General features: G+C 42.2%; 1 protein-coding gene across 1 annotated transcript; it reads left to right on the top strand.

Moving 5' to 3' along the window:
• The first annotated feature begins 346 nt into the window (after positions 1–346).
• ethe1 (ETHE1 persulfide dioxygenase) lies at positions 347–11,731 on the top strand. The gene is made up of 7 exons (XM_034103054.2): positions 347–1,303; positions 2,751–2,895; positions 4,173–4,321; positions 4,575–4,704; positions 4,860–4,949; positions 11,086–11,202; positions 11,385–11,731. The coding sequence occupies exons 1-7, from the start codon at positions 1,094–1,096 to the stop codon at positions 11,429–11,431; spliced, it is 888 nt and encodes a 295-aa protein (XP_033958945.1). The 5' UTR covers positions 347–1,093; the 3' UTR covers positions 11,432–11,731.
• The last annotated feature ends 238 nt before the right edge of the window (positions 11,732–11,969 follow it).

Raw genomic sequence — 11,969 nt, 5'->3', positions numbered from 1 at the left:
CACACTATACCACACACACCTACAGCTCCTAAAGCATAATCAGGCTACAGCCGTTGTGTATTTTATTACGTGAAGCACTAAATGGTTTTAGAAAAATATCGACTCTTTGTTTGTAGATATCTACTAAACTAAAGCAAATATAGAGAGTATGCCTGTTATACTGAGTGATATATATTGTACACACTGCTCTGCTTTCTGCAGGACCTCACAGCTGTTCTCACTGTAAACATCGCGTTGCGATGAGAGCAGGTTCTAAAATAATATCCAGGGGATGCATGCAGAGCTGTCATTGGCTGAGATAAGTCCGGCCGTGCGTCACGCCTCCACCGATCCCGGAAATGCATCCGCGGAGGAGCCGTGGAGGAACCATCAGTGTACCCTCGGTTATAGCTCCTCCAGAGAGCCTCCTCGACGCTCGATCCTCGGTCCTCGGTGTGCATTTAGAGAAATGAGACGTCCTTCAAAATGGCGCACTGAAATTCATTTCCGGGTCACTACCGGAGGACCGAGGAGTCGAGGAGTCCAGGAGGGGAAATTTGAGTATTGAGAAGCCTCTCTAGTGATCGTAACCAGTTTTGTTTTGGGTTATGAGACTTCCTGATACAAGTATGCCAACAGTCACGTAGGCCACCGCTGCAGACGACTATATGTGGCGTGTGTGAGCGTCCTTTGTGAGCATGCATGGCTGATTATTGTGCACTGCAATAGACCGACATGACCTGACTTTGCAGACTGTAGGTCATTTGTATCTTAACTGGGTGTGGAGGAGGAAGTTGATTTGCTGGACTGTAGTGGACTAACTCCTAACCCACACTGCTCAGTAACAACAAACATTGGTTATGGCCCCAGTTACAGCTGCTGTAAAAGTTGTTGACTATGCAGCACCAATATTGTCTCTGGGTTACTTCCAAGGTGAGAGACAAGCTTTCAAACGACTTTGAGCAGTGAGTTTTCTTGGTAGAAATTGGACATTATTTTACATTAGCTCGAGGATAAAGCGGCTACAGCCTATCGGATTATTTCAAATACATGAATGTTCTCCTTGAGATAATCATCGGGTTACGCTGTCAGAAAAAAACCCCGGCGAATAACAATGTGCTCGGTAATAAGCAGAGTGAAACCAGTCCAGCGGGCTCTGGCTCTCACGCTCCGCTTCAGAGCGACCACCGAGGGTTCGAGTTACGCAGCGGCCGAGATTAGGCGCTTCTGTCCCGGCTTGAAGGCTGTCACCGACCCGCTAAAAGCTACCAGCAGATCATACTGCTCCAGGATGGCGTTGACCGAAGGACTGCTGTTCAGACAAGTACGGTATTATAAATATAACTTTGCAATGTTGTTCTTCAGTAAATTGTTTTTTTATCAAGTAGCCTAGGCCTAAAGGGTTTTAAATGCAATGTTTGTTTTTGTAGCAAAAGGAAGGGAGCTAGTTGGAGTTAGCTCGCTGTTAGCTCCATTATCTTGCTGACAGTCTACTGCCTTTTGCATTCAGGGTTGTGATTTAAAATGGAGCCAAACTATACGATCATGTCTGTGGAGGGTTGTAGGGACATAGCTCACTTTGACTTCTCTAATGTGCTCAAAATGTTGCAATAACGTTGCAAACTTGATCCTAGTGTACTGTAATGTAACGGCAATGGTTCTAACATAATAACACCGCAGTGGACATGAAGGTGTGCCTGCTGTCCAGCCTAATTCAGAGAGAGTTACAGCAGATATAACCTTTGGAGTTGTTAATCATTTACCTTGTATGCAGCTAGTTGACAAAACAATCTCAACTTTATGTCCTCTTACCTACTTTTTGTGCAGCTCACCTCTGTATCAAATCTATATTTCAATTGAAAATGACTAAAAACACGTTCAAAAGCTCCAGACAGTGCTAAAAGAAGTATTCAGATCCTTGCATTAGTGTATACTAATACCACACAATGGAAATATTCCTGTACAAGTAAAATTCCTGCCTTCAAAACCTAAGTTATGGAAGTATTATCACTAACATGCACTTAAAGTGTGAAAAGTGAACATAGATATATTTGGCAGCAAAATGTTACCTGTCAGTGTTTTACCATTCTATATGATGATTAATAATACTGCTGCGTTATGTGTTGATTTTGTGATAATGTGCTTCTTTATATGCTTTTGTGTAGTTTAATTTGAGCATAATGATCTATAAAATGGTCAGATACTGAAAACTTTGCGTGAGCTTAAAAAAGAGCAGTTTTCAACTTTGTTACAAACCATTCTCAAGCTGATCCAAGAAGGTTTTTAAATAGTTGCCCAACAAGTATGATAATTTTCTCAACCCATTAAGGTTTAGTTCATCACAAACATAGATGATAGTGGATTCAAAAAGAACAATATTTCTCTCTTAGTATCTCTTAATGTAGTGGATTAAAAGAAAAAAGTTAAATAAAATGTAAATACTCCGTACAAACGTGAGTAGCCTACAATAAAGTATTCAGGACCAAGCAAATTTAAGATTGTTTTGTCAAGTTGATATTTTTAGTTTTTTAAATATACAACATGTGTCATTTAGTTCCAAACACTAATGATATATCTATCAATACTTCTAACTTTCCAACTACATTAAAACCTCACTTTGCATCATAATCTGTTCTTCCTGTAGTTCTTTCTCGCTATCTCCCACATCTACAAGCAGACACTACGTGGAGAATGTGCCTCATTACCACTCATTCTTTGTAAAGATTTGCTGAGTCACTCCTGTGTCCTAACCTTACCCTTTTCCTGTTTAGTTGTTTGAATTAGAGAGCAGCACTTACACCTACTTGCTGGCAGACACAGAGACCAAGGAGGCAGTCCTCATCGATCCTGTACTGGAGACTATCAACAGGGATCTGAAGCTCATACATGAACTGGGACTCAATCTAAAAGTGGCAGGTACCTAAACTTTCTGAGGCTGGGCTAAGAGATATGGTATTATTTCATAGATTCCAACTCATTTTCAATATGTGGTGTCCCACCTTGTCATTGAGCATAAAAAAAACCTCTCTTTTAGTATGTATTTATTTAAATATATACATTAACACTGAACATAATCATATGAGGTATGTTGCAGCAATATACTCAAGGATAAGGGGCAGGGGGCAGTTTACACACACACAGCTGCTACATTCAGCAACACACACACGGGGGAGATGGCGGAGAGAACGCGCTCCGAGGTATGGTTAAACTTTACCCGTCTCGATGTGGACAATGCTCGTTACCAATAGTGCAATAAGAGTTTAGCATGTAAGGGCGGTAACACAAACTATTTGTCTAAACATTTAGCAAAAGTGCACCACATTCAGACGGAGAAATGCACCGGGTTCAACTGTCTTTCTTGTAGCTCTGTAGCCCCATCCACGAGTAACTTTTCCACGTCAGGTATTATGTATGCAAGCAGCAACACACGGAGTCAACTCAATTATACAAACATGGGTTAATGATTAGAGGTAACTGAGTTATTTAGTTTGTTAAAGTTTCAGCTATTCTATTTACAATTCTGTCATCAGAAAATTGAATACGATTTGTTAAAACATTGTTGTTTCTTTTGATGTGAAATATTATGTATTTCATTTAAATAAAAAGCAATGTTAGTTTTGTTCACAATTTGTTTAGTTAGTTTACCTTTTTTTTTCTCCAAAAGAACCGATAAAAGTACCGTTAAAAGACCGGATCGATAAACGGTATCGATAATAGTAGTAGTACCGTTAAAACCTTAACGATACCGATCCCTACCTTTTTACTGGAGCAGTAAGCTGGAGGGAACGTTTTTTTAGATAATTTTGCTTATTCCACAAAGTAAGGAGGAACTTTGCTCAAGAAAAGGGTTATTATCACGTGGAATAACTTCACCTACAATCTGCATGCTCAAAGTGAACATCACTTTTCCCAAAACTGTAAACTCAGATAAGCCAGGCGCCTTGTACTCTGTAGATCATGTTAAAACATCGGCACTGTAAATTGGATGCACTCCCATATTAAATTGGATTTTTCATTTCCCCATGCATCACCATTCTGCTAAGTTTAATGAACATCGGGACAGTGCTTCTTTCTGTAATCCTGTTTACAAAATTAACCTAAAAACATAACCTCCTTATAAGGTAGTAATGTATACCTCAGACTTGTATTCAAGGTATCCATGATTTTATTTACTATTTTCTTTTTTCCGATAGTAAACACCCACTGCCATGCGGACCACATCACAAGCACTGGGCTGATGAAGAAAAGATTGGTTGGGCTGAAGAGTGCAATCTCCAAATACAGTGGTGCCTCAGCAGACATGCTCCTGTCAGAGGGAGACAAGATCTCCTTTGGAAAACATGTGAGAAGAATGTATTACTTTTTTCCTTGCATGGAATCAGTGCAAAACAATCTTAATAAAAAAAAGATTGAAAGAGGATTGATTGCTTTTAGTGTTTTGCATTTTTTTGTATCTTGATTTGATATGTATCAGTATTCTGGATATTATATTTTGGATATGTATTGTCTGTTTCTCTGTAAAGAACTGGACTTTTTAATTTAAAATGGCTTGGTAAGCAAATATTCACATGCCTTTGTCTCTTCTCCCGCTGTAGTATCTGACAGTGAGAGACACACCAGGACACACTGATGGCTGCATGTCGCTGGTGTCTGGCGATCAGAGCATGGCTTTTACTGGAGATGCTCTGCTCATCAGAGGCTGTGGCAGGACAGACTTTCAGCAGGGTAGACATACACTTACACATTGTTTCCCCCGCACACTGGTCTAAAGAGAAAGCAGTTATTGTTGTAATACTTATAGATGAACACAAGAGGTCAGTATTGTGACTGTTTTATTTTGGAGTTGCTTTTATCTTTGCAAATTGTTGTTTCTAATTCAGGCTGCGCGAAGAAGCTCTATGAATCGGTCCATCAGAAGATCTTCACTCTGCCAGACCAGTGCCTCGTCTACCCAGCACATGACTACTTAGGTTAGATGAAAAACACATCTGAAGTTTTTATCACATCTCATACTGTAGAGCAGGGCTATTCAATTAGTTTGTAATGGGGCCGGTTGATGAAAATGATCCAAAGCAAGGGGCCGGGAAAAAAATTGCTTGAAATATGAGCAATCATATTAAGAGCTTCAGATACAGTAAATACTACAGCAGGTCACCCTTGAAAAAGAGATCAATGATCTCAATGGGATTCACCTGCATAAATAAAGGTTTGAAATTAAATGAAATGACTACAATAGCATTGGAGTGCATATATTTTTGTTTAATTAAATCAAACATAGCAGCCCCAAGGCCTTTATAAATGGCAAGTTCAGAACCTCGGTACATGTGAAGCTAATATAACCATCAACATCATTAGATTTAGATTAAATGATCTAATAATTCACACAAAATAGCAATTTAGGGCCATACACAAACAACAGTGCATATTATGGTATAATAACAATAAAGACAAGTGAGCCATACCACATCAATTGCTTAATTAAAAGCAAAAACAATTGTCAAAAGACTTGTATTAATTACCAAACCACAACACACAGCCTTTTAAAACTCAAACCTTTTTTGATTAACATAGTGATAACTGTATGCAACCAACTTGGCAGATATGTGCCATCTAATGAGAGAAATGGCATTTTTTCGATTTAGCAAGAGCAGGTAAGTCGGGAGTATACGTTGTCATGGCAATACGCATACAGTGATGCAGATGCTGGTCAGTGAGGGATGCTCGATTATTAGTTTTTATGGCATTCATGTGTGAGAATGTCGATTCGCACGTGTAAGTCGAGCCAAACATTGTGAGGACAAAAAGTGCAAGACCCCTTGAATGAGGGAATTTCTCGTGGCTGACTTCATGAGTCCAGAACTTTTCAGAACCTGCCAGCTGAAATGACTGTCGCAGGTCATATGATGACTGAATGTCAATGAGTTCAAGTTGTAAAGACGCCTCATTTAATGTCACAATCAGCTCCTTTGCTTTCAGTGCAAACTCCCCCTCTACATTCACAGAGAAAGGGTTCTTCACAAATCTCATCACTTCAGTCGGGAGACTGAAATGTTCAAACCTCGCAGCAAAGTTGGTTTTCAATGCGTCCATAAATACAGTCATCACCTCAGTGATTTGTAAACCTGCAGTGCGCAGTGTTGGAAAATGGAGCATTTTGCCTGGACATAAATCCGCAAAAAAAGTGAGCTTTTTTTGAAATGCATGGAGTCTCTCCACAAGTTGTGTAACCATTTTATCTCTGCCCTGCAGCTCCAAATTGAGTTGGTTCAGATGTTGGAAAATGTCGCTCAAAAAGCAAACAGCAGCGTAAAACTCATCATTCTCTATCAGACACAGAAAGGCATTGGCTTTTTTATGTTTTGAAATGCGGAGAAACGCCATGATCTCCTCCTTAAGTTCACAACATCGTTTCAAGACGTTTCCTTTGCTTAGCCATCTAATGGCACTGTGCATGAGCAAATCATTATATTGAGCTGACATGTCTGACAACATCTGGCGGAAAAGGCGGTGCTGTAAACTGGAGTTACAACGAATAAAGTTAATAATCGACATGACAGAGTCCATTGTGTTTTTTAACTCACCACTCAGTTTTGCGCACAGGAGGCTTTGGTGGATAATAATAATAATAATAATAATATATTTAATTTATATAGCGCTTCTCATCTGCCAAGACAAATCTCGAAGTGCTTCACAACAAGGGATACTGATACACTTTGAGAGATTAAACAAATAATTGTAATAATAATAAGAAATCAAAAAATAAAATAGAGTACAAAAATAAAAGTCGGAGATAGCGATAAAAATGGCAGTACTCCAGGTGTACCATGCTCAAAGTTTATTGGAAGGCCTGCCGAAAGAAGAGGGTCTTAAGGCCGGTTTTGAAGACCTCGGTGGAAGGGGCAGATCTCAGCTGATCTGGGAGGGAGTTCCAGAGGCTCGGTCTCCCATTGTTCGGAGACGTGTGCGGGGGATGTAAAGAAGAGGAGCGTGGCTGGAGCGGAGAGAGCGGGTAGATGTCTGGGTATGAATGAGGTCACAGAGGTATTTTGGGCTTTGTCCATTCAGGGCTCTGTACGTGAGGAGCAGAACCTTAAACTGGATCCTGTAGTGGACTGGGAGCCAGTGCAGTTTTGCAAGGTTATGTGTGCGGACCTTTTTGTACCGGTGAGAACTCTGGCTGTGCTGTTCTGGACAAGTTGCAAGCGGTTGATGGATTTGGCTGGGAGACCGGAGAGGAGTGCATTGCAATAGTCTAGTCTTGAGAAGACGAGTGCATGAACCAGTTTTTTGATGTCATCAGTTGAGAGTGAGGGCTTCAGTCGGGAAATGTTTTTCAGGTGAAAGAAGGAGGTCTTGGTGATATGTTTGATGTGGGCTTGGAAAGACAGAGTGGGGTCAAACCTTACACCGAGGTTGGTGACAACGGAGGAGAGAGGAATGAGCTGACCATCAAGGGAGGGGCTGATGTTGGCGGCCTTGGCAAGCTGGTCGGTGGTGCCTATCAGGATTGCCTCCGTCTTGCTGCTGTTGAGCTGAAGGTAGTTGGTGGTCATCCAGGAGCGGATGTCTTCCAGGCAGGTGTTTAGTGTTTGGATAGTGGTGGTATTGGGTTGTGTTTTGATGTAGACCTGAGTGTCGTCGGCATAGCAGTGGAAGTTGATGTTATGTTGTCTGATGATATGACCCAGAGGTAATAGATAGATTAAAAACAGGATCGGCCCCAGCACTGAGCCCTGTGGGGCCCCGCATGTCACTGTGGTGTCGTCAGACCTGGAACCCCCCAGAGACATGTGGTACTTCCGGTTGGTGAGGTAGCTTGAGAACCACTTCAGAGCCGTGGTCCGTCACCCTGGTGTAGGTCTCGAGGCGGTGGAGGAGGATGGTATGGTCCACTGTGTCGAAAGCCGCACTCAGGTCAAGAAGGACCAGGATGCTGGGTGACCCAGAGTCGGCTGCCATCAGTAGGTCGTTGGCTACTTTTATTAGGGCTGTTTCTGTACTGTGTGCAGGGCGGAAACCTGATTGGAAGGTCTCATACATGTCATTGTCAGACAGATGAGACTGGAGCTGTGCGGCCACGACCTTCTCAAGTACTTTGGCAAGGAACGGGAGGTTGGAGATAGGTCTGTAGTTGGAGAGGAGTTCTCGGTCGATATTTGTTTTTTTTAAAAGTGGGGTGACAACTGCTGTTTTGAAATGGACAGGCACCTCACCAGTCTGTAGTGACTTGTTGATGAGTGTTGTCAGGAAATTAACCAGGGTTGGCGAACAGGTTTTTAGCAGCGGGGTGGGTATGGGGTCGAGGGAGCAGCTGGTAGGCTTTGATTTGCCTATGATGGCTAGCAGTGCAGATGACGTCACCTCGTTGAAGCTGCAGAGGGTGATTCCGTTGATGAAGGGAGAGCAGGTGGGTGGGGTCCGAGCTACTGTTGAGGCTGTAATGGTTGCTCTGATATCTGCGATCTTGTTTTTAAAGAAAGCAGAGAAGTCATTGCAGAGTTCTGGAGAGGCAGCTGGGGGGCCTGTGTTGGTGGAGTTGAGAAGGCGGTTGATAGTGGAGAATAAGGTTCTCGGATTGCTTTTGCCGTTGTCTATTATTGACGAGTAGTATGCAGAGCGGGCGTTTTTTAGAGCAGTAGCATAGGCACTTTGGTGTTCTCTGAAGGCCAGTAGGTGGACGGCGAGAGCCTGCTTCCTCCATAGTCTCTCCAGCTGTCGACCGCAGGTTTTCATGCGGCGGAGGGCGTCCGTGAACCAGGGAGAGGACCGTTGGAAAGTGGCTTTCCTCTTTTTTTCCGGAGCCAGGATGTTGAGCGTGGTGGTCATGGTGTCGTTGTAGAGCTCAATCATGTCGTCGGGGCAAAGCGAACGGAGGTCAGTTGAAAGGTTTGCTGTTATGGTTTTGAGAAAAAGTGGAGTGTCCAAATTATTGATGTTTCGGTACTTCATGACTCTCTCAGTGGGGGGTGGCTGGTTGGAGGATGGGATTGTCAGCGTTAGGGAGATAGCCTTATGGTCAGACACTCCAAGATCAGAGATGTTTAGGTCTGATGCAGGTATGTTTCCGGTGATGATGAGGTCAAGTGTGTGACCATGATTGTGGGTGGACCCATGTACATGTTGTGTCAGATTTAGTGAGTCGAGGTAGGACAGGAAGTCGGCAGCCATGGAGCATTTGGGGGAGTCCACGTGTATATTAAAATCGCCAAGTATCACAATGTTGGAGAGAGTGGGACATACTGAGGTGATGAAGTTAAAAAATTCTGGGATGAAGGTTGAGTTGGATTTTGGAGGACGGTAGACTAGTACAACTAGTATAACTGTCAGGGATTTGGGTGGAAAACATTTAAAAGCAAGGCACTCAAAGGACTGAGTATGGGGAATAGTCAGTGGTTGGAGAATAATAGTTTTTTTGGATGAGGCAATGAAGCGATCTCAGCTGTGGAGCCACATCTGCCAGCCTAGTGGACAGTCCTTGTGTTCGGCCCAACATCGCAGGGGCCCCATCCGTTACAAGCATGTTAATACGATCCAATCCCAACTTGTGCTCCTTGAAAAACGAAACCACTTTGTGGAACATCACCTCACCGGTCGTGTGTCCATCCAAAGGAATTAATCCAAGTAGATCCTCCCGAAAGCACTCACCATCAAAGAATCTAACATAGATGCACAGCTGTGCAACATCGCTGCTGTCAGTGGATTCATCAATAGCTAGCGACATAACCTCCGCCTTTCTCAGTTTGTCCAAGAGAATCTCAAAAACGTCCGATGCAAGGGTCTCCACTCTCCTTGATGTTGACGTGTCAGAAATCGGAATGTTCTTAATTGAGTCAATAACGGTTTTTCTGATTTTCTCATCTGCAACCACTTCCTCAATTGATGCAAGCATACACTCTTTGACTGTCTCTGCGTCCGTAAAAGGCCTTTTCTTTTTGCTTAATATCCAAGCCACTCATAGGGACGCTGCGGTAGCTCTCTCTTGGTCAGTGCAAGCCCGAAACAGGGAGCTACGTCTTTGGTCATAGCACGAAGTTAGCCCCAAAATCTTCTGCCGGCGAGCATCAGAGCCCGCTGGAAAAGTGGCGTCAAAGTTAGCGTGAGCTGTCCTAAAATGCCTTCTCAAGTTGTACTCTTTACACACCGATAAACACTCATTGCAGATTAAACACACGGGCCTCCCACTGACATTTACTCCCAAGTACTTCTCTTTCCACTCGCTGTTGAATTGCCGGTTTTCGGTGTCAACCTTTCGTTTTTTTAACGTAGAAAGAGACATTTTGATATCCAACTATGCTGACCAGGTTTGATTAATCGTACCATTGGCCCGAAACCGTCGAAGGTGCGCGAGCTTGTAGTGAAGGGCAGCGCGAGCCGCGAGGACTCGCGCAGAGACGCAATAAATGACAGGAGTTGCTAGTAGGTGGGTTCGAAACCCAAGCCCGCCAAAGTTTTCAGGCAATGTCTTCCCCTCTATCTCTCAATGTAACACCCTCTCAGGAATAAAGGCACTGGCCCAAAAAGTGAAATGAATTTTTATTTAAAATTAAAAAAACATTTTTTTTTAACATTATACTCAAAGGGCCAGTAAATATCACCCGGGGGCCGGATTTGGCCCGCGGGCCGCCAATTGAATAGCCCTGCTGTAGAGTCACTGGTTGTGAACATTTACAGCAGAACCTGCATACTTTTCAAAGCTTTTGCCAGTGGTACTAATCCATGAGGTACTAATCCATAGCTCCTCAGGCTTCCATCAACCTCATAATACTCCCCTTGAAAACATCTATACATTTAATTCAAAGGTATAGAAGTATTGATATCAATCTATTTCAAATACAACAATTAAAGTTAATCATAGAAAAGCCCATTTCAAGAGTACATCACTTTAATGTTTCACCTGGTAAAGGGGAGGCTACTTTTAGTGACTCTAAATACAGCTAAATAGCCCAACCTATGAAAATATATAATAATTGAATAGGTGATTTATATGTTGTATTATGTATATTATATTCATTTCAAAAATGATATTCAATGCATACTGATTAATGAGCTAATATCCGACGGTTCAATATGCTGATGAATTGGGCGGTTTTTGTCTTTCTGTATCAGGTCAGACGGCGTCTACGGTCGGTGAAGAGCGCAGGTTCAACCCGCGCTTGACCAAAAGCGTGGATGAGTTTGTAAACATCATGAACAACCTGAATCTCCCCAAGCCTAGCAAAATAGGTATCAACACATTTCTTTCTATAGTTTACCCTCAACCTGTGTTCTGTAAAGATATACATTCTAATTCCTGGGCCAAAACAATCATTTTCAAGGTTGGTGCACAGACCCATATTTAAAGATGTTGCTTGTCACCATACATTCTACTGTTTCTAAAGCAGTTTTGTTTTTCTATTACTTTGCAGATGTTTCAGTGCCTGCTAATCTGGTTTGTGGAGTACAGGAAGTCTGAATGTCCTGCAAAAGGGAGGAACTACTTTAACCAAGGAATCATTATCATAACCATCATACTATCATGAAATCAGAAAGTGTCTGTGCAAGGATTACAATGCATGTTCCACATGGCAAATGATTAACATTTACATTTTTGAATCTAAACAGATACGTTAATCAATAATTGTTTAACATAAAGTGCTTTATTGTGTATATTTATGTTAATCTAAAGATGTGTATTTGAAAAGTTACGGCCATTTGGATGCTGACGTTAATATGACAATGTTTTAGAATAAAAATGCAATCGGCTCTATTTTAACCGACAAACACGAGTACTTTTTTTTACAAAGACAGCTATGTAACGTACCCTATTCAGCTGTGCTATTATGAATCGACGAGGAAATCTTCAAGATGGAAAGCTCAGATAGGAATGTTCCATTCAAGGTTGAGTTTAGTATTCATGAATGCTTAACTGGGACAATTGAGTTCTTCCACATGGCCTTCCCAGTGATTCCGGACTCCTTAAGCTGAGGACACACACACACACACACACACAC

Source organism: Pseudochaenichthys georgianus, chromosome 16, assembly GCF_902827115.2.
Source record: "Pseudochaenichthys georgianus chromosome 16, fPseGeo1.2, whole genome shotgun sequence".
Taxonomy (NCBI): Eukaryota; Metazoa; Chordata; class Actinopteri; order Perciformes; family Channichthyidae; genus Pseudochaenichthys; species Pseudochaenichthys georgianus.
This window is presented reverse-complemented; position numbering and strand designations above follow the sequence as displayed.